This window comes from Manihot esculenta, chromosome 11, assembly GCF_001659605.2.
Source record: "Manihot esculenta cultivar AM560-2 chromosome 11, M.esculenta_v8, whole genome shotgun sequence".
In the NCBI taxonomy this organism is placed as follows: domain Eukaryota; kingdom Viridiplantae; phylum Streptophyta; class Magnoliopsida; order Malpighiales; family Euphorbiaceae; genus Manihot; species Manihot esculenta.
Genome location: NC_035171.2, coordinates 29,552,959 through 29,576,494, shown reverse-complemented (window position 1 = coordinate 29,576,494; position 23,536 = coordinate 29,552,959). Strand labels below are relative to the sequence as shown.

At 29.6% G+C, this 23,536-nt stretch overlaps 3 protein-coding genes across 4 annotated transcripts; 1 reads left to right on the top strand and 2 right to left on the bottom strand.

The window, feature by feature from the left end:
• The first annotated feature begins 4,937 nt into the window (after positions 1–4,937).
• On the top strand, positions 4,938–10,582 carry LOC110626536 (U-box domain-containing protein 33). The gene is made up of 7 exons (XM_021772500.2): positions 4,938–5,389; positions 5,771–5,889; positions 6,709–6,818; positions 7,284–7,863; positions 8,416–8,967; positions 9,200–9,922; positions 10,223–10,582. The coding sequence occupies exons 1-7, from the start codon at positions 5,089–5,091 to the stop codon at positions 10,403–10,405; spliced, it is 2,568 nt and encodes an 855-aa protein (XP_021628192.1). The 5' UTR covers positions 4,938–5,088; the 3' UTR covers positions 10,406–10,582.
• Positions 10,583–10,722: 140 nt separating this feature from the next.
• LOC110626537 (epsin-3) lies at positions 10,723–12,710 on the bottom strand. Its single transcript, XM_021772501.2, has 4 exons — positions 12,169–12,710; positions 11,890–12,012; positions 11,617–11,778; positions 10,723–11,507 (listed from the first exon to the last, which is right to left on the bottom strand). Exons 1-4 carry the CDS (start codon positions 12,309–12,311, stop codon positions 10,922–10,924), a joined length of 1,014 nt encoding a protein of 337 aa, XP_021628193.1. The 5' UTR covers positions 12,312–12,710; the 3' UTR covers positions 10,723–10,921.
• Positions 12,711–18,628: 5,918 nt separating this feature from the next.
• On the bottom strand, positions 18,629–22,102 carry LOC110626789 (probable protein phosphatase 2C 4). 2 transcript variants are annotated; one of them, XM_021772878.2, is made up of 4 exons: positions 20,226–22,101; positions 20,004–20,117; positions 19,102–19,366; positions 18,629–19,019 (listed from the first exon to the last, which is right to left on the bottom strand). In XM_021772878.2, exons 1-4 carry the CDS (start codon positions 21,879–21,881, stop codon positions 18,904–18,906), a joined length of 2,151 nt encoding a protein of 716 aa, XP_021628570.1. In that variant the 5' UTR covers positions 21,882–22,101; the 3' UTR covers positions 18,629–18,903. The 2 variants fall into 2 exon arrangements, with proteins under 2 accessions (XP_021628570.1, XP_043817976.1); XM_043962041.1 differs by lacking the exon at positions 20,004–20,117 and having other exon boundaries at positions 20,226–22,102.
• Positions 22,103–23,536: the final 1,434 nt, after the last annotated feature.

Here is a 23,536-nt window from a genome sequence, read left to right as displayed (position 1 = left end):
TATTCTATATAAGTCGGCAATTAAAATTACAAATAGAGATATTGCATATATTAAATTTTAAAAAAGTTAAGAAAATTAAAATTAAAAAGTAAAAATAAATTTTATTATAATTTTTTATACTAAAGAGATGGAGTGAAATACAATAATAGAATCATAGAAATTTAGTAATGAAACAGGATAAATTTAGTGATTTTAAATAAATTATATTAATTTTTAATATTTTTTATTAAATTATAAAATAATTAAAAATTTTAAATTTTTTATATAATAATATTTATCAATGTAGTATATGAATATAATAAAATAATTTATATTATTTAATTTGTTATGTCAACAAGATATTTTTAATTTAAATTTTAAATTTAGACATAATAGTAATAAAGTTTATAATTTTAAATAATTTTATCAATTTTAAAATTTTAAATTAAATTATAAAAATATTAAAAAATTTATATTTTTAATGTAAAATAGAGAGATTAGATAATAATGTAGGGAATATGGGAAGAGTTATGATAATAGAGGAGAGGTAGGGTTTTGTACTTAATAATAATAAAAGTGAAATCCGTCACACACTCTCATGGCCCATAATTGCATCTCATGCTCATGCCTAATCATTTTGCTTCCCATCTCTCTTACTATCATCTCTCCCACCCCTTTATTTTTTCTCAATAAAAAAAAAAAGGAAACCCATATTATTTAATTAATTTTATTTATTTAATTATAACACAATTTTAAAAAGGGGATTATTATGATTATTCAAAGCTTGAGAGAGTTTGTGTGTTAATAAAAGGAAGAAATAGAATCTGAGCTTACAATAGAAGTGGACCAACAAAGGGTTTCTTTTTCCTGGATTGATGAGTTGGTATGGCCATCCTTTGCTTTAAATTTACAACTAGCATTAGCATTCTGTGTTTATTATTTTAATAATAAATTTCAATATTTATAAAACTATATCATAAACTCTGTCGTTCTAGAGTTTGTTTGTTGGGCCTAGGGCATCTTCATGCTGAGCTTTTTTTTTTGGACTGTAATTTTTTTTTTTCTCAATCTAATTGTATTGTCTTGGTCCAGATTCTTATAACCCATTCTTGGTGGAATATATATATATAAACTCATCAAGACAAACTTAGATGTACAAAATTTAACAAAACTATACACCTCTAGACGAAGTGAAGCCTCCTCTCTGCCAGCTACGGATAAAAACTGCTTACATATACAAATAAAGAAATAGTAAAAAATATAAGGGAGGTAAAAGATTTGAGCATTCTATTTCTTAGGAATTACGCCAATAGTTAAATTAGAAAAAAAAAAAAATCAGTTTCTAGTTTCTAGAAAAAGAGATTTTTCTCTAAAAGAGAGAGTGTTTATTTTTTCACGGTCACTCTTGTTCCTACTAAATAAAATTGTCTCTGCTCACTCCTGTCATTCTTAAATAAAATTGTCTCTGCTCATCTTGCTCAGCCGTTAGTTTCTACTCTCTTTTTTATCTTTTTTATGGGTGTGGTTGTAAATAGTTCTTTTATTATATTTTCCTTTCGTTGATCAAAGACAATTGGTGTTTAATGTGAGGGAGAGTTTGCTTTTCGATCTTGTTTTATTTGTTATGTTTTTCTTTATTTCTTTTTTTAGTTGTGTAGGTTAACCTTCAATATGTGTGTACTTTTTTTGATTGCGTATATCGGTGGAAGGAGGTTGTTAAGGAATTTTTATTCTCATATATCTTTTTTTTTCGAGATAGCGATAATAATTTTAAAACCACTTGTCTATATTTTAGAAAAGGTGTATCTATTCGATTGTAGAGATTCTTATCTTCCTTTTTAAGACATCAAGAATATATTTCCGACTTAATTCGCATTTACATGTTCTTTTCAAGGTAGAAAATTTGTGGTTTCTTATTGTTTTGGCAATGTGATTTCTCTCATGTTCTTCAATTTATTTTTAATAATTTGTTGATAAATAAATTTATTTTAAATTTTATTATTTAAATTAATCATAAAATCTAGATGAACTTTAATTTTACTTGTATTTAAATTATTTTTAATCAATTTTTTATATATTTTTTTAATAAAAAAACATATTTAACTATGCAACTAAATATATCAAATTCTATGAAAATATTAAAAATAACAACAATTTTTTTATTTGATTTTGTAAAAAATAAAAAAAAAGTATAATACTCATAAAAATTTAATATATTGCAAATTAAAATTTTATCATTTACAACTAAAATAAATGAGTTATTATCTAATTAATTAAATATTAATTTATTAAATTAAAATTGTAAAGAAATACAGTCAACATCATAAATGACAAAAAGAATTCATATTAATTGGATTCCTAATAAAAATAAAAATATAATAAAATTATATGTCATTATATTAATTAAAGAAGAAAAATAAAAAACCAATTACTTATTTAAAATTTTAAAAAAAGATTAATTAAATTCCTAATAAAAATAAATTAAGAAATGAATATTATATAAATTAGATTCATAATGTAAGAATTGAAACATGATAATTTCATTTCATATTAATTAGATTCCAAATAAAAATGAAATTATATACTAATAATTGGAAGAGAAATTATTAGTATATCCACTTTTATTTCAAAAACTAATTAAATTTCATGAATTAAATTAATTTATTTTCTTAAATATTACGAAACCTATATGTACATGCAATGATTATTTTTCTTAACTATATTCAAATCAAACATAAAAAAATTAATATTTTTTAAAATTAAGAGTATAATTAAATAATTTTATTTTTATTTTTAAACATTGTTTAAATGATAATTTCAAATTTAGTTAACTATAGTTTATGCATATGAGAAGGAAAAATAATAGAATTTTCTAAAATACTTTTAATTATTTTAATTATTAGCAATAATATTTGAATTATAAACAGAATAATAATTTTATTTTTTATTGCCTTTGATCTGACTCAGCTTCTTCAACCTTAGATCTATTTTTTCAAAAGTGGTTCTTTTTTCAGGCCCTTGCTGGTGACATGTTCTTATAAGAATTTTTGTTGGGTGATATCTACTTTGAGGGGTTATGAAGCTCAATGCTTTCTATTTCGGAAGGGGAGTTGAGTTGATGTTTGGTTGTCCTTGTTTACCTACTCTTCTTTCCTATTGCTCTTTAGTGGTGGTTTTCTAGTTAAATAAAGGAGATAGCTATTCTCATCTAATTTCAGCAATGTTGAAGGGCAACAATGACGACAATTTCTCTTCTTCCATCTATCCCTAGAGTTTTGCTGTAATGGGCCTTGAGTTTGTGCTTTTCTTAGGAACAGTTTTGGGCTTCAGTAACCTCTCTTCTTTAGGCTTTTTAGGACTGTAACTTCTGCTCAGTCTTGGCTCAATGAATCTCATTTGCCTTTTGGCGAAAAAAAAAAAAAAAATTCTTCCCAACTAAGTTGTCTTATCATTCTTGGTCCCTCTTATTTTCGCTCATCTTTACTTTTTTAATTTTTATGCCAATCAAAGGGCAATGATTTCCTTAAACACCATCAGTCAAGATCATCGTTCCTCCTTTATATTTCCTCTCATCCTCTATCAAAAACTCAAAATAATAAGAGTAAACAAATAATTAAGTATAGTATCTCTATTAATCATTTCATCAAACACTCGCTAGGCACTTTTATCACAAGCAAACCAATTCTCTAAACCTACTTGTCCATTATTCCCGCAAAATGAAATAAATGAAACTATCTAAATGGGTTTATTACTAAGAATCCCATGAAATGATCTAAAAATAATAATTTTAAATATCAACTATCATAAAAGTTTAATAATTTCTACCATCGACTCATCTATCATGAGAGATAATTATAAAATACTGATTTCATATCAATAATATAAAAAATTTGTAGATATTAACCGTATAACTTAAATTAATCAAAATAATTAATTTTTAAATTTATTTTTTAATTTATCTATAATAATTAACTTAAATTATTTAATAATTTTTAATTAACTATTATATACTTCTACAAATTTCTTATAGTGCGGATATGTAATCAGTATCTCACAATATTACTATGAATTCTTTAATACTGTGTATATGATAATTGAAAATACACATTTTGATTTTACTTATCGGAGAAATTGATGGAATTTCACGTGGAAAGATATTTGGTTAAAAGGCTACTAGAAGTGAGAAGCTAAATATACTAAATTTTTAACTTTTAATTTAAAATTATTTCTAAATTATTATTAAAATATCAAATAAAATCATTACTTATTATAATTTTAAGCGTAAAGTATATTCTATTTAATCTAATTGAACTTATTTGATATTTTTAAATATAATTTAGAGGGTCGTGTCAAAAATATTTATTAAGAATTGAGATAAGATATTTGTCCCAATTGCAAGGTGACCCCAAAATTTGTTACCTGTCAAAGGCTATGGCTCTGTACTTAATCATCTTAAAAAAGGAAAAAAAAAAAAATTCAAGCTTGAAGAGTCAAATGGGTTGTTGTAATGGAGGATTAGGTATAATAATGGATTAGAGGGTAATTTTAATTTAATTAATAATTATATATTTTAAAATTTCATTTTAGCTACTGTCAATTTCATTATACAAGTCAATCTCTATTGTTTACTTAATTTTAATTATGATTAGGATTAGAATTAGTTTGAAAGATGATTTTAGTATTTGAATTAAAGATTATTAGGTAGATTTTTTTTGAAAAAATAAAAAAAAGGTGATGCATAATTTGTATAGAAGATACATAATTGTTTGGCACAGTTCCTTTCTTTCCCTTGAATTTCGGTTTGTATTTTCCAAAGTGCTTTCAATTCCAAGCATATCATGTCTGTCTTCTCTAAAGTCAACCTGGAAAGTCTACTGAATTGACTCCACAGCCTCTCCTCTTCACTTTTCCTCGAAACAAACGCTTAAACAGAAAACGAAAGGAAAGAAAATTTTCAGTTTCCACTGATTCTGATACTTTCTTCCCGCAAACTACGAATACTACAAGTGCACAACGCAAACAAAACCCACAGTATCATTCTAAGTTGCCAATTCAAAGCTCGTAGCTGCCACAGCTCTCCAGAACCCCCTCTCTGTCTTTCCTTCATTTATGGAGCTTCTGAATCCCGCGCACCCACCTCTTCACGATCCCTCCCGTGAATCCCTTTCTGGGTTTTCTTCTCCGGGAGTTTTCCGAGTTGGGTTTAACCGGACGGTGAATTCCCAGTTGCCAGATATTGTTGAAGGAGGTGGTTGTGTCAGTGGTAGCAGTGGTGAGAACGTGTATGTGGCTGTGGGAAAATCTGTTGAGAAAACTGTGGGTTTGCTTCACTGGAGCTTTAAACGCTTTGGGGGAAGAGATATTTGTATCCTTCATGTTCACCAACCTTCTCCTCTGATACCAACTCTCCGTAACTCTCTCTCTCTCTCTCTCAGCTTCATTGAACTACTAATTATGCTTCTTATTTTTTTCGCGTTTATTTGGATTTGGAAATGTTTGTTGCATTTCCTAGTTGTAGAATTGAGCTTGTTTTTCCTTGAACTCCTATTTCCTATAATAACAAAGAAATCCTCTACATGAAAAAAGAGAAAGAAAAAGAAAAGAGAGAGAGAGAGAGAGAGAGAGATTGTAGTTTCTTATATCTTCTTTCAAGGTTTAACAATGTCTTAGTTTTCTGAATGTTGGGGTTTAGATTTCTGTTATCTTATATTTCTAGGCAACAAAAATTGTATTATTTTATTTTTCCCTTAATTTTTTCCGAGTATTATTAAAATTTTAACATTTAATACAGTGGGAAAACTACCAGCAAGTCAAGCAAATGCTGAAGTAGTTTCAGCACATAGAAGGCATGAGAGGGAACAGTCAAAGAAGCTTTTAGAAATCTACTTGGCCATTTGTCGTAGAGCTAAGGTGGCTTTTTCTCCCAAATATCTTCTCTCCTTCTGCAGTTTATGTTTTTAAATCGGATGCTGTTTAATATTAGCCAGTTATTTTCCTTGATTGTCTTAACATATATATATATATACACAAGGAAAAACAAATTCAATATTGCATTGTAAATAATCTTTATGTGATCAGCATGTCACAACAGCACATTCCTTTCTCTTATTGAATGATGGTGCTGAAAATTTTCAGCCTTGTCATTCCTCTACCCTAGTGAATGATAGTAAATTCAATAATAATTTACTTAGCTTGTAGAGGATCCTTCTGGAGCAGTAACTGTGTTGGTTTCTAATTTGATGCTGGTTTTTGGGATAGTGCATCTCTAATATGGGTGAAGGGGAGAGGTTGTGTAGGTAGGAGGTTCACTATATATTAGTCTCATCTTGTTCATGAGTGGGTCCTAATGATCATAGAGTTCGAGTATTAATTCTGGTCCTAAACAGAAATAAATGGAGACCAAGAATCCATTCAGTTGAGCCTGACTAATCTGGGGCTAAGCTAGGTTCAGTTATTTCCAAAGGGATAAAATCCGTGATTCTGATTTTATTATATTTGGTTTATGAACTTTTCCCATTTGGTTACAGGCATTTTGGTTGAATGATTCTTCTTTTTGGTAGTTTGCAAAGAACACAGCTTTGATCTTTTTAGTAGTTGTCATCTGTTTTTCCCACATTTGGGCCTAATAATTACACATTCAATTCTATATCAAGGAAGTTGTATTTTTCCCAGAATTTGTGGTTTTGCTGGAGTCATCTAAAATTCTCATGGATTATGGTTACTTTGCAGGTTAAAGCAAGTATAGTTACGACTGATTGTGACCAAGTTCAGAAGGGAATAGTAGAGTTGGTAAACAGACATGGTGTTAGGATGCTTGTTATGGGGGCTGTACCCAAAATGTAATGGTTTTCAATTCTTTCATTCCGTTAATAATCCAATAAAACCAACCATATGATCTGAATCATCTAAGCATGCATGACGGTTAAGTTTCTGGATTATCTGTATGATTTCTTTTTCTTCTTTTGATGCTTATTTTGTTTGATTGCGTAATGGATAATATTATCTCATCCGATGATAATATATACAAGACTTTGTTTGTTATTGACTATTGAAGACTCTGCTTATTTTTTATGCATGAGTGCAAGTTGGATATGTAATTATTAAATTGCCTCTTTAGCAAAAATATGTCGGCAGAATAGCATCTTCTGTTATGGCCTTATTTTGTTTGATACTGTCACACATATTCAAAAATCTAAACTGTTTTCTGCTAGTTGTGCTCTTTTTGATTAAATGTAGAGATTTAGAGCAAGTTCATTTGCTTATTTATTTACTTTTTGGTGTGCAATGCAAATGGCCCAATACAGTTGCATGAAGGTGAAAAAGAGTTCCAATAAAGCAAGTTATGTTGCTAAAAATTCTCCCTTATTCAGTGAAATATGGTTCATTAAGAAGGGGAAACATGTGTGGACGAGAGAAGCTTCTGAAAGATCCAGTCTTTTACCATCATGTGGTAATGCAGGGGGTGCAAGTTCAGAGATTGTAAGGTCTCTGTCCCTTCGGTTAAGTAAGAATGCATCACCATTTCGTCCAGAATATGTTCGGTCTACTTCTGCTAAAGATTTAACTTGTGCCCGAATCAGCCATTGGGTTCAAAGTGAATCAACCTGTGCAGAAGTGCCAATGTTGCGTGCTAGATCTGGTTCTACAAATACATGTTTTATCCACTCTATCCAGAGTTCATGTAGTCCTAGAAGTAGTAGCTGCTCTGGCACATCTACAGAAAGAAGAGTGTCTTCAGATTCTGAGTCGAAGGTTGAGGAGGACAGCTTATGTTGTAAGATGGAAGAAGTAAGGATAGAAGCAAAATCATCGAGGCATGAAGCATTTGAAGAACTTTTGAAGCGCAAAAAATTGGAATTCCAAACATTGGAAGCTATGAGCAAGGTAAAATGATTTGAGCATCTCACTTGATTTCGTGTAGTTGCTCGTAGGATCTACTATGTCACAGCATTAATGATGATAATTCACTTTGTTTTCCTTATGCTTTGTTAATAATCAGGTGCTAAGGTTTAACTCATTTATGCCTTCACATCATATCATATTTAAGGGATAGAAGAAGAAAGTAAAGAATAAATAAAGGGAAAACTTGGAATATTCATTGCGATTTTTGTTTTGAATTGTTATAGTGTTTCAATTTTATCTTTCTTTGTCTTTTGTCAACTAGTTGAAGCATTACTTAAAAATATGAATTACAAGGTGTTTATCTTGTTTTTCTACATATGTTTCATATGTTGCTTTTCTAATCAGCTCTAGCAATTCTTGTGCGGACTTATTTGGAATTATTAAGTTTAGGAGATTTGCCTACCTAGCTAATGATTGAGCAACATTTTTACTGATTATGGAAATATGGTTTGCTGGCCATGTCCTGTAGTTGACTTTCAAATATCTTGTTATTCTATCTTCCTAGTTAGAAGCCTGATTCCTTGTTCTCTGCAGCTCAAAATCTTTGATTCTGCCTATACAAATGAAGTTAAACAAAGAAAAGGAGCTGAGAATGCTCTAAGGAATACAATAGAGGAACAAGAAAAACTCTTGGAAGAGAAAGGAGAAATAACTAAAGAGCTACAAAGGACAATGAGAAATGTTGCTCTTCTAGACAGTCGTGTGCAAGAAGCAAATCGTAGGAGGGATGAAGCTGCTGGAGAATTAAAACTCATTCAAACTTCCATTGCATCTCTATGGCAGGAAAAGCAGAGGATCCGACGGCAAAAAATGGAAGCTGCACATTGGCTTGAGCGATGGAAAAATCATAGGCAAGCTGGAGCGCCAAACTGTAATGGGCTGCTTGGGTTTGTTGAAGAGTTGCCTGAGTTGGCAGAATTTACATTATCTGATTTGCAAACTGCAACATGCAATTTCTCTGAAAGCTTCAAACTGGGGCAGGGAGGATATGGTTATGTTTACAAAGGTGAAATGCTAGGTAGAACTGTTGCTATAAAGAAGCTGCATCCAAATAACATGCAAGGGCAGTCATCATTTCAAAAAGAGGTCAGTTATGTGCCCTCTCGAAATCTAAATAGCATAACTACTGTCAAGAGCTTTAGGTTTCCTGGAAGGATTCAAGGAAGAAGATATTCTCTATTGATTTTTTTCGTATCTAACAAGTGCTTGTTGGACCCTGTAACGTTTTATACCTATATCTATAAAATGTATTGAATTGCCTACTGCCTCTTATCTCTCATAGTATATCTAAAGGAGACTCGATTATTTGTTAATGCAGGTTCAAGTTCTTGGCAAATTACAACATCCTCATCTGGTGACTTTGCTTGGGGCATGCCCAGAAGCATGGTCTCTTGTATACGAGTACTTACCCAATGGGAGCCTCCATGACTGCCTCTTCAGGAAAAACAACATTTCTCCATTGACATGGAAAGTACGAGCACGGATTATAGCAGAAATCTCAAGTGCACTTTGCTTCTTGCACTCTTCTAAACCTGAAAAAATTGTCCATGGTGATCTGAAACCAGAAAATATCCTACTTGATTATGAACTTGGCTGCAAAATATGTGAGTTTGGAATTTGCAGGCTGGTAACAGATGATACTTTTTATTGCCCGAGTTTTCGTAGGGGCACTGAGCCAAAGGGAACATTTCCATATACAGATCCAGAGTTCCAAAGAGTAGGAATTCTGACAACCAAGTCTGATATCTATTCATTTGGGGTGATCACTCTACAGCTACTGACTGGAAGGCCTCCTATTGGGTTGGTAGGCGACGTAAGAAGAGCAATGTCATGTGGGAAATTATCCACAATTTTGGATCCTTCAGCTGGAGAATGGCCGACACTTGTTGCAAAAAGATTGGTGGACTTGGGTCTGCAGTTTTGTGAATTGAGCAGCAGGGAGAGACCTGAGTTGACACCTGCTCTAGTGAGGGAATTGGAACTGTTGCATGTTTCAGAAGAGCGGCCAGTGCCATCTTTCTTCTTGTGTCCCATCCTTCGCGTACGTAGATGACACAAATTCATTTGTTAAATTGATTTTAACTTGATTGTACCATATGCTTGGAAACACAGATTTTTTTCCTCCTGTGCTGCTTAATTTATCACTTTCTCAGTCACCATCTGCGAAAGGCATGGCATTTATAAGATTTGATTATAGGTCCTTTTAACTTGTCTCAAGGATAATTATCTTTCACTTGTTCTTACTGTGATTGCCATGGAACAAGGATGGTTTTCTCTAGTTGCGGTCGAGGTGTCATTATTTTTTCACTATGTGGCTTACACATCTAATGATTTCTTTCAGGAAATAATGCATGATCCTCAGGTGGCAGCTGATGGTTTCACTTACGAAGGTGAAGCTATACGTGGATGGTTGGAAAATGGCCGTGAAACTTCTCCAATGACTAATTTGAAGTTGAGTCACTTGCATCTTACTCCCAACCATGCAGTGCGTCTTGCAATTCAAGATTGGCTATGCAATTCTTAGAATTCCATTGATTCATGGATGTGTGTACTACATAGCTATTGTGTTTCTGATCACGTACAGATGCAAATTTTAGGCTATGCCCAAATGCATCTTTGCAAATAAAATGGATAACTGGCAGCAATTTCTGTAACATTTTATGAATGCTATGTTATTTGCAATTCGTCTGCATTTTATGAATGCTCTGAGCCTCTGTATGTGGGGATGTTGTATGCAATGCAAATCCTTGAAGCAAACCCTTTCTGGCTGTGGAATCCTTTTGCTGTAATTGTATGAATCTTATTTCTTGATCATTATGTTCCTTTTGAAACAGGAATATCTCAATCATAACAGTTTTGACTGGAGATTCATAGAGTGGTAAACAAACATATCTCAGCATACATTATCACAGCATGACTTAAATGCTGCTTGACTCTTCTGTGGAGGACAAATATTATAGCAACAACAAACCTTAGCATCTGCTAAGATGCAACTGTGAATTCAGCAGATGCAGTATCTACTTCAATGAAATCTTAAATTCTAGCCTTCTTGTAAGATTCCTTCTCTTGCTGAAAGAAGAGAAGCACTAGTTTCCTTCTCAGTAGCACTAAAGGGATGATCTTCTTCTATGATCCTTGCTTCATCTCTTCTGCTATCCAAGAGTGGATTATTCTCCCCTGTGTGATTCCATCTGTGTAAATCTTCCTTTTTAGGAGCCATATTCTCTTTGAAACTTGTTTCAGCTTTCTCAAGCATCCAGTTATTGCTGAAATTATCAGCAGAATTCGAATTCTGAACTTTGTTGACGGGTTCGGAAGTTGCATACTCAGTGCTCTTCTTGGATGTTTCATCTTTTTTTATCAAATTTTCTCCATTTGAAAAGAGCTGATTTTCAGGAGAATCATCATGATGGTTAAACTGTGAGTTGCTTCTTGCAAATGTTTCATGTGATTGTTCCTGTAGAACTCCTTGTGATGAAGAAGACCTGTGGCAGAAGCTACCAAATCCTTGAATTCCTCTTGTCAGCTTCCTGGCCCTCTCCCTCTCTTCTTTGAGAAGATTTTCTTTCTCAAGTAGTTTCACTATTCTTTCTGATTTCTTCCTAACAGCAAGCCCCCAGTTGAATCTGAAACAAATTGTTTTGTCTTGTCATAACAAAACATAATAGAAATAACATTTAAGCTCCCAAAAAACATCAGAAGAAAAATATCACTGAAGAGAATAAAGAATCAGACCCCTTCTCATCTATATACTGAAAGCTTTCCAACTCCTTAATAACATCTTTATCAGTCTGAAACTCTCCAGCCACACTCTCTGGCCCATGAGACAACAAGTGTTCAAGCACAAAGAGGGAATTGTAAGAAACTCTCCATTTTTTCCTTTCAAATCTCAGAAACCTGATTATTTACATAAAAAGAAATTTAAAAGTCATACAAACAACATATATACATAAGCAAATGCAAATGTATTCAAGTCCTGGGAAGAGATTAAAGGGTTTAATAGCAAACCTCTTGTGCAGAATCTCCACAATTCTCCAGTAATCATCAACTTCAAAAGCAGCCCTTGAAATAGATCCAAGAGTACGTGTGTCTGGTGCCCATGGATTCCCATCTGTAGCTTCTTCAGTCAGCCTTTTGAATAATCAAGCAAAACCCAGATAAAAAAACCAACCATATCAGATTCATTCCAATCTCAAAATCCAAATACATAAATATCAAATCAAACCCTTGAAATAACTTCTTTAAACCATTAAATCAGCAAAAAAAGAAGGAAATCGAAGAACTCACAGTTGTGCAGGAGTGACATCTGTGAGAGCCAATCTAGCACTCTTGAACTTTTCCTTGAGGAAGAAAGAAGCTTGCTTCTTGAACTCGTGAAAAGAAGCCGTACCCATGTTGCTACTGGTATTATTTTTGCTCAAGATAGACATGATTTAGATTGAAGATTGAGGAACTCAAAGCAAAATAGAAAATCCAGTAATCAATATGTCCAAGCAGAGTGTTTCAATTTACGTAAGCAAATAGCCCAACTAATCCACAAAGCAAATCAAGTTCTGACCAGTACAACAACTACCCTCCATCAAATGAGTTCAAAATAATAAGAAAATGGAAAGAAAGGTTCAAGCAAGGATTTTAAATTAAAAAAAAAAAAAAAAAATTGGAGAGGAAAATTTATTAATTTGTGGGACGGTGACATAAGCTGAGAGCGAAGAATTCAACAAGAATTGATACAAGAAATGGGAAAATTTTCTTTTTTCAGTTTTGTTTGATAGAGCGATAAATGAAAGGATTTTAAAGAATGGATGCGAAGTCAACATCCATACAGTATTACTATGGAATATAGCTCAGAGAGAAGTGCCGGCCATTTCCCAAGTTTGAATTTGAATTTTCCTTTTGCTAATTCCAATATGGTTCTGCTAGTTCCAGTCTTAGAAGTTGTAGTACACGTTGTGTTATCATGAAGCTTGCAGAAATGTCGTGGAAGCACGATCATTTTTGTTTTGTTTTGTTTTGTTTTGTTTTGTTTTAATCTTTTGATTTTTGTGAAAAAAAATATTTTTATTTTTTTAACATTTGAAATAATTAGAGAATGACTTTTTTCATTTTTTAAATTTTTTATTGAGAATGACTTTTTTTAAAAAATATAAAGTAACTTTATGCACTTTATAAATTTTATTAATATTATTATCTATATAAATTTATTAATATTTTTATTTTTAAAATTATATCTAAACAAGAGAAAATAATTTATTTATTAGAAAATTTTTTCTAAAAGAAATTATTTTTTAAAAATATTTTTTCCCTTATAATCTGTCTTGATATTTAGAAATTTTAATTAACATTAATAAAGTCTTTAAATTTAAATCTAAAATTTTTCATACTTTACAAATCATAAATATGGCATATTTAAAAATTTTACTAATTTAATAATATTAAAATTATTTTAAAACTTTAAAAAAATTATATTTAAGTTGCAATAATAATAATAATTATATAATATTCTTCTATTTCGTAAAAATAGACTTATTTTTTTAAATGATAATTTATTAGTTTTTAAATACATTATTATATTGAAAAAATAACTTTTATTAATTTTACATATTTTTATAAATCATTTTACGGCCTCTTATTAAATTATTTTTAAAATATTACTTATATATTTTTTAATTCACATAAAATTAATTATTTGGAGGAAAAACCTTTACCATATAGTCTTATGCGTGCACAAGATGTTGTTTACCTTAGTTTATTCAATTTAACTTATAACTTTTTAAAATTTTAAATAATTATATATTTAAATAAAATATTCATAAATGGTAAATATACCATTAAAATATTTGATAATAAATATTTTATTAGTAAATTTATTATTAAATTATCAAAGAATATATTAATTAAAATATGTTATAGAATTTTAAAATTAAATTAGTTTAATATAATAATTTATTTAATTAAATTAATTTATAAATTTAATATATATAAATATAAAAATAATTTAATTTATTTAATATATATAATCCAAATTTATAAGTTCTGAAAAATTTTATAAGTATATAAATAATTAATCGAGAGATTTATTATTTAATTTTTAAATTTTGTGATTATTAATAAATTAATTTTATAGTTTTAAAATTTTATTAAAATATTTTTATTTTCTTTATCTGTTTATGAAATAATTTATTTTTCTTAAAAATAAAAAAAAATATTTTATTATATTTTCAACAATAAAAACAAACAGAATTGTATGAAAAAATTATTTCATTAATAAAAAAATAAAAATATTTTAATAAATTTTTTAATAATAATAATAATAATATATAAAAGCTAAATTATAAATCACTTTAATTAATCTCATGATTTTATAAATTAATACAAACAATTTCAAGACATTCTATGTATTAATAGGCACAGCTTCAAAGAAAATAATAAGAGAAATTACTTTTTAGTATGAATTTTTGTCCCAATTGATTTAATTTCATCAAAATTAAAGTTGTCTTTATTACAAATATTGATAGAAAAAATGACTAGACTATCCGTTTTATAATCCAATATTTTAGTTTTTAAAATTTAATTTTTATAAATTTATAAGTCTCTCACTCAAAAAATTAAAGAAAAAAATAAATTTTCATTTTTAAATATTAATAAATTTGTTATTTTATTTTTCGAATTCAATATTTTAGTTTTTAAAATTTAATTTTATCAAATTTAAAAAAGAAAATTTCAAAGGCAATTCCCAAACAAATAAAAATTTTAATAATTTTAAAATTTAAATTTAGTAAAGATATTAAAAATTAAAATATATAAAATTTAAATTATTAAAAATAAAAAATTAAAATTCAATAAAAATTATTTTTATGATACCGTTCATCATTCATCATTGCTCGCCATTTAAAAAATTTATTAAAATATCTCTGATATTTTAAAAAATTTACTAGTTAGTCTTTTCATTAATTTTAGTCGTTAAGTATTATAAAAAAAAATAAAATACTCTTAATATAAAGGGATTAATTAGTAAATTTTTTAATAATTTAAAATTTTAATTAATAATCTTTTTTAAACTATAAAAACTAAATAATAAAATATTTAATAATAAAATTAATAGAAAAATTAACACAATAAACTTTTTAAAATATTAAAGATATTTTAATATATTTTTTAAAATTAAAAAATTAAATAATAAATTTTTTCTTATTATAAAAATTAAATAATAATTTTTTATTTTATTATTGATAAAAATATTTTTAAAATTATATGTATATATTTTTATAAAATGAAAATTATTCGATTAATAGAAATTTTTTTTTTGGAGAGATTTTAAATTTTAATAAAATTAAATATAAAAATGAAAGTATTTAACTTAAAAAGTAATGGTATAAATTTATTAATTATATTATATTTTAAAGATTAAAAAATAATTTTTTCAAATAATAATAATAGCAACGTGGGGGCAGCAGTCTGCAAATATTCCAACTTCCTCTCGTCAATGTTTGTTTTGTACGTTCACCCCACTTCATTTTGGGAGGTCGGCATTCATTTTGTCCTTTTCTTTTATACCAGAATCAACTCTTTAAAAACTATCCAGCTTTGGTTGTAACAATTTAATTGGAAAGTAAGAAATTTTATTAATTAATTTTTTAATAAAAATAAAAATATTTTTAATAATTTAAAAGATTTGAGGTGCTGGAAAATAGTATTTCAGGACATTACTGATACCACCGGCTTGGCTTTAGTCTCCTAAAAGTTATAAGAGAATGAAACCACCTTGAGCACTGTCTCTCCTTCAGTTTCTTAATGTTTCTATTTGGATCTCTAACCCACCATATGCTTGACTACTAGCTTCAGATTCAACTCGGATCTGTCCCTCCGCCATAGTCTTATGTAAGCGTTCCTTTGCGTATCCTTCATTAGACTTTACGCATGGAAATGATGTTGCTACTTGTTTGCTCACTCCCATCAACACGAGCAAATAGTGATAGTTGCATGCAACAATACTTCTCTTAATTGGCTTGTGGTGTGATTTTTTTTTTTTTGAGTCGGGTCACACTTATTCTAAATTTATGTGAAATTTAACTTGTCACACCCAACCCAAATTATAGAGATGGATATAATCAGAAAAACTGACAGAATTTTTCATGAAATTTATACATATAACCTGTAACTTATTTATTCACGCTCAGAATTTTACTAAAATACTCCAAGAAAAGAAGTGATTAAAATATTTATAAAAAATACATTATTCTTATTTTAAATCGGTGTGAAATTCAATATATTTTTTCCACTTAAAATTTTATTGAAACTCTCTAATATTTATAAAATGCACATTATAAAAATTATAATAATAGCTTAAGATACAATAATTATAAGCAATTCACCTTCTCTTTTAGTTTTGAGTAGTACAAAAACTCATGATTTTAAAGTGTAACGGAATCGGTAATAAAATATATTATTCTATCATTAAATTATAATTGCATGAATTTTTTATTAAATTTTTAATTATTTAAAATATATGAGGTATTAAAAAATAAATGAATAATATATATATGGCAGAACTCTCTATCATTAAATTCAACATTATTAAATAGACAATTGAGATATCTCTGGGAAAATTTGACAATTGATTTTCAAGACGATCAGGCTGACCTCATATGTATATATATAATTAAAATAATTCCTTATTTTTATTTTTGTATCTGTTATAATTTCATTTGAAGAAGTCAAATAGGCATGGCTCCATCTATAAGAGGTAAAGCTCCATTGAGACCCAAACCATTACTATCAAATTCAATCTACATCAACTAAGCATCATCCAAGCTTTTCTCTTCTTTTTTTTTAAATAAAAAATAAAATATTCATTTAATTATAATTTAAATTTAAAATTTTCTAATCTAAAACAAACCCATATTTTTAAAAGTAATAATAATAAGAAGAAGAACAAGAATTTAGTTTATTTATTTTTCTAAGGTATAAAAGCAACCTTTAATAGTTTTATATTTTATAATGATATAATAGAAAAAAAAAACATCTAACACAATTTTATAGACAAGTAGGCAAATTATAGAAAATTTTGAAAAAGAATTCAAGTTTTGAGAATTATACCATTATAATCTTTGGAAATGGTTATTCATCAACAATTGTAATTGGGCCTATATCAGATCATTGGGCTGTGGTCCAATCTGTCGGCCCAACAGCCCATATATCTCTTACATTAGATATTATTATAGAATTTTTTTTTTCGTTTGTTAATTAAATAATTATTCATTTGGTAATAAAGTTTATTTCATCAAACTCAAAATAATAAAAATATATTTTTTTAAGGGGATTTAGATTATGGGAACTCGAATTTAGACCTGACTAAGGGTCGATTCCGGCGATTCAATTCAATTTACAGCCGAATTGATACCAATCCGATTTTATTACGATTTAAAAATAATTTTGATTTTTTTATTATTCCGGTCCGCTTTAGCCGTTGTGGTTACATTTTTTATAATTTTGATTTTGATTGCAATTAAATTTAAATTATAAACTTTTAATTCAATTTTGATTTAAAAAATTGAAAAGTAAAACATTTAAATAAAATTAAATAATTTATTAGGATAGAAATTGCAATTTTAATGATAAATACTCCACCTGCCTTATAAATATAAGCTTACTTTTTTATATTTATCTAAAATCATAAACTATTTTTTTATTTTTTGATATATTTTATTTATTAATTTGTTTTAATTTATTCTTATTTAATATATATTGAAAAAAAAACTTTATTACTTTAAAAAAAATTAGTATTTGAGGAATATAGGTGAAGGGTTAAAAAAATATAAAATTTATTTGTTTAACTATATTAACTATAATTTTTTAACATATGTGAAATTATGAAAGAGTTTAAATCTGATATAAATTTAAGGACTTTAATAACTATTAAATTAAATATTCATAAAAAATATTTATATAATTAATAAAAATACATATAATAAATATAAAAATTTACATCTAAATATTTAATGTAAGAACTAAAAGAGGAGGTGGATTATTTATTTTTTAATAATATAAATTAATTAAAATAATTATTATTTTTTAATTTATGCACAAATATTATGAGAGGAAAGGAGTAATGTGGCCATAATTCCCAGAGACATTGAAGTGGGTAGGGATAGTTTCCCAATTCCAGAGAAGTTTTTCCTTTCTAAGGAAAGCAGTGTTGGTTTGAAATGAATGAGAAAATGAGAGGTTATAATTATAGAAGAGAGGTGCTGTGCATTTACTCTCCATTTTTCAGAGTGGTTAGCAGTTGGAGGAGAGATTTTATGATTTGAAGTCTGTGAAGTCCAAAAAAATCTATTTTAGTGAAAAGAAAACTTCTTAATAGTTGTAATGAATAAAATTAATGAAATAATTAATTAGTAAATTTTTAAAACGTTTTAATATATTTTTTAAACTCCGTTAATGAAATTTTATATAACATTGGACTAAACAGTAAATTTTTTATAAAATATATATATATTGCCATCAGAACTGGTTGGTGTATCTCCATAGTGCCTCTTAGCTTTTAGGTAGCCAATGCATCCTTATTAAACTCAAAAAGGTACAAGGCTACAGAACACATATGCCTATCTGTTCTCTCACAGCATAATATTAATGCCACTAAAAAGAAGGGAAAAAAAAAAAAAAAAAGGTTGCAGATGCTGAGATAGGAATTGTTGCCAACGCCATAGTAGTTAAAAAGGCACTCAAAGTGAAAGTAGAGATAATATGGAACAAAACCCTTTTCAAAAGGAAGGCCATTTATTAATTTAGAATTACAATAATTTTCTATCACAGTTTATAATCAACAAAAAGCTGCTTTTTTAAAACTTTACACTCCTCATCGCCCACTACATTGCTGAAGTTTCTCAGATGCTCATATTTCCAGGAGCTTAGTTGTTGTTGCAGAGGTGACCAGGAAAAAAGAAAATGGCAAAAAGGAAATGCCTGACCTTTTTTTTGTGGGGGGAGAGCTCTATATCTTCTATCTGTGGTTTAAACTACTTATACACATGATCTCCATATCCTCCCCTCTAAAGAAATAACGATTATGGAAATATCATCGTGATATCGCCGTCGATCACCCTGTGGTATTTCAAGCAACTCATAAAAATCCATACCTGCAATTCATTACAACCAAGTTTAGCGCATTTATTTGCAGACATTTCTATCTGAAGCAATATATTGATATTTATACAGTACCAGCTTTGTTTGCTGCACGGAAGAGAACTTCCTCAATCAGATGCTGTGCTGGATCCCCTTCAGGTTGCAATGCTATGAAAAGTTCGACTTCGTTGATAGCTTCTTCGTTTGTAAAGTATTGATAAAGCCCGTCAGAGGAAAGTATCAGAAATCTGTCTTTTGGGCCTAGTCTATGGTGGCAGAGATATGGTAAACAATTTATGTATGGGGAATTGCCAATGTAATCTATTCTGAATGTCTCCAGAATTGCATTGTTCCATTTGGGCTGCAGGTGAGAAATCAACAGTAAGAAATGGCACAAAGAAAAATTTCTCTCGTCTTGAATCAAAAAAGCAGACACTTAACACCAGCATTTGCAAAAAATATTTCTATCATCCTCCTGGGAGGTAATAACATTCTAGCACAAATTGATAATAGATATGGTAATTGACCATCAATAGCATTTTCACAATTAAAGATGGTGCAGGATACGGGGAGCTTACAACTTTCAAATGTATGTTGTGCTTTAGTTCTGACATTAAATCAAAGATACGAGTCATTTTTCTTTCTTTTTTGTTGATAACAGGAAATTGCCATCACTCATCACTCCCCTAATGAATACTCCTCTGTGTTCCCATTTCCTTAATCAATGCTTTAATTAAGAATAATAAGCATAGGCATCATAGAATCAGTCAAAATTTCCATTTCTGACATAAGTCACTCTTGTTTTAATTGAATTTGTAAGATATTATAAAGATCTTGTTCAGTATTTCAACCAGATATTTATCTTCTTGCAAAGGTAAGGAGGGTTATATGTTGCTGATGGATAATGAAATTATTAAATTCAGAGGAAATTACACAATACTGATCTTCATGTCTTGTATCAACAAAAAGAAACTTGAGAGCCTAGGCCGTAGAATTACCTGCTTGAGAAAACCTGCACCAAAAGCTCTAGTAACTTTCAAAGAACCTTTCACACGCTGGTTCACCACAGCACAAGCATCATCAAGATGCTCTGATTTTATCCTTTGAACTTCCTGAAACAAATTCAGATAAAGCTCAAATCAATGCAAAAAAGAAAGAAAACAGATATATTGAAATGTTTCAAAAGTTTTTTCACCATAAAGTGCAAGCTTAAATTATACCTCTTCCAAATTGGTGCTATGATCAACACTAAGCTGAAAGGCAGTCAAAGTGGATATTGAATTAGTTCTTTCACATTCATAAGTTTCAAGATCATATAATGTTTCCTCATTTATTCTCTCCAAGTCCTGCCTGCTCTTACCCAGCCTGTAATCAGGATCGGCTTTTTGAGCTAATACTGCTCGACTGTCACCCACATTCATCACATACACATCTTCTCCCTTCATTAACATCACAAGCACACACGAACCCATCAAAGCCAACTCTGGATTCTCCATTAGCATCTTATCAGCAATATCCAAATATGCCTCCTCTGTTTTCTTCAAAGCCTGGGACAGAGCCTTTAACACTCCTGCATGATTTATAGCTCCATTGTCAGACCCAGATCGATTCAATTGCTTCTTTAATCTCTCATCAAGCTCTATTCTTTCTCTATCCCATTCACACTTCCATCTCATCTGATTCTCCTCCCATTTCTTTGCAGCACCTTTATACTTGCCTCTGGACTTCCTTTTTCTATTGGAATTGGAATCAAAACTTGCATTATGACTAGTACATGGATGATTCTCTTGGTCCAAGCACCGCGAACACTCATCATTTCTTTGACTACTTTGCAACACAGTTTCTAAAGTTGAATTAGTACCTTGTGATCCAACAGGGGAGGAAGCAGGGGCAGAGATTGTAGCAGACTCAAACTTATCATCCCACAACAATCCCTTGAGCTCCTTATGAACAGCAGAGTAGAGATTGGAGGAAAGATAATCAGTCGCATCTGGGCCATTGAATCCGTCATAAATCCCAACAAAAACCCATTCGTGTTCCTCTGAAACAACAACATGTACACGATCCTCCCCTGCTCTCCCTTGTGCCCATTGAAGAGTTTGGCTCTCAAAAGAATCATCATCCTCTAAACTACCATCATTACTCAAATTAATGCTACTCACAGTCAAATTCTCATTGTGCTGCTTCTCTGGATTCAGAATCCAATCTGGCTCTCTAATAACGCCTTTGATCGGAGTCACCATCGAGTTCTGCCCACGAGATAAGGTTTTGGATATGGCTCTTTGAAGAACTCGAATCAGTTTCCTCTTTGCCGATCTGGGTTTGAAAGGGAAACTCGCATGAGAGAAGCTCCTCTGAAACTGATCAGAACCGCCTCTCTCAAGAGGACCCGAGAACAACCCACGATCCAACGGACCCGACATAAATCCCCTCTCAATTGGACCCGACATGAATCCCCTCTCCAGTGGACCCGAACCCGGAATAAGACCCGTCATCCCTGTCAAAGGACCCGAATTGATGGAACCGATGAGATTTCTCGGGATTGGTTGCAGAGGAATTGAAGCAAAAGAAGTTGAGCTCTCAAAAGCCGCAGCTCTGTCCATAGAATTATACACATAAGGATCTACAAATGCCGTTGATAGCGGCGTCGATGTGTTAGCACTCACGGAGGCGCCGGAGATAGTGCGGAAGGTATTCGTTTCCTCGGAATGGACTTTGGAGCAGGAAAGCCGTATAGGGTCTGGCCGGACGTAGCAGAAGGAGTGACCGAGGCCCTCGTCAAAAGGGTCTGATATAAACATCGATATATCCTGTCTCCGGCGAGCTTCTCCGGCTCCCGTGAAACAGACAGTGAGTTTCCCAATCCCATTACCCATCAAACCAAGAATAAAAAAATAATAATAAAAATAATAAAATAAATTTATACAACCTCCAACTCTAAAGAGAAATATAAGACAACTGAAATCACTTTCAGTTTAGAGATAAGGAAGCTTAAGAGAATGAGAAGAAAGAATAAGAAGAAGAAGAAGAAGAGGGAGAGGGAGAAGTAGATGGGGAGAGAGACGCTGACTTTTGGTGTGCTGGGGTTGAAATTAGAAATAGTTTGATGTTTTGTTTTTGGAATTAAAAAGGACAAAAACCAAAAAGAAATGAAAAATGGGGTCTGCTTTTAGTGCGCGTAGAAACTGCGTTAGACGTTGACTAAGGTTGCGGGCTTTAATAAGAGCGTGTGGTTCTGATTTTGATTTCGGTCTTGAAAATGATTGGAGTTTTAGTTGTTTTTTTTTATTAATTTTTTATTCAAAATAAATTAATTCAATACGTTTTAACTTAAAAATATTATTCTAAAGAATTTAAATCATACGACTATATATATGTATTTAAATTTTTTTATAATGAATTATTTTAAAATAAAGAATAAATGTGTAAAAATTCTTTTATTTAAGTAATATTTAAAAATAATTTATAAATTATTAGCAGAAGGGAAAAAGAAATATAGAAAAGTCTTACAAAAGATATAGATTTCTCTACTATATAATTAGCTATAAACATTAAATTTGATAAAATTATTAAATTTGAAAGTAAAATTTGGAACCGAGTTAATAAAGTTAAGATTTAAACAAAAATTGAAAATTAGAATTGAAATATAACTAAAACTAAAATCGAAATTACTTGAGAATTGAATAAAACATATACTAAAATTATTAAAATTCGAATTGAAATTTAAATTTAAATATGTGTAAAATTATTACACAGAAAGAGTTTTTTTTTTTTAATTAAAAAACTCAACTGGAGGCATCAGGTAGCTATAATGACGCGCTAGAGGAGCGTGGTAAAAGAAGATCGAGTGGAAATGGAAAGGATAAAATTAAAAGAAGGCAATAAATTATGGTAATGATCGAAAAGTCAAAGAGGCACAGCTCCTCTACTCAGCTGGGAAAGCGTGCCATAATGACCGTTCGATCTGGTGGGCGTGAGTTAATGAAAGCAAGGATTGGCTGACATCTGGCATTTTTCTCATCCTTTACTGAAGGCAAGCGTCATTTACTCAAACACGAAGTTTCCTCACTAATCCCTCAATTCTCTCCCCATTTTAATTTTGGGCGAATTTTATAAAAATATTAATTCCTTTCAAAGTAAAAATTCATAAAAAATTCATTTATCTTTTATTATCAATTATTAAATTTAAAATAAAACATTACTTAATTTTTTAACTTAAAATATTATTTTTAAAAAATTAAAATTCTATATAATTACTAAAATTCATTTAAATTATTTTTAAAATAAATTATTCACTTTATCAAAAGATTATTTAATCTCCATTTCGTTTTACTTAATTAATTAAAACATCATATATTTTATAAAATTAAATTTTTTTAATTTTTTAATAAATCTCAAATTATTTTTATTTTTATTTTAAATATTTGTAATAATTATTATTACAATTTTGATTATATTTTTTAAATATAATATTTAATAATTTTGATCAAACCTAAAATAATTAAATTATTAATGTTTATTTAATAAAAAG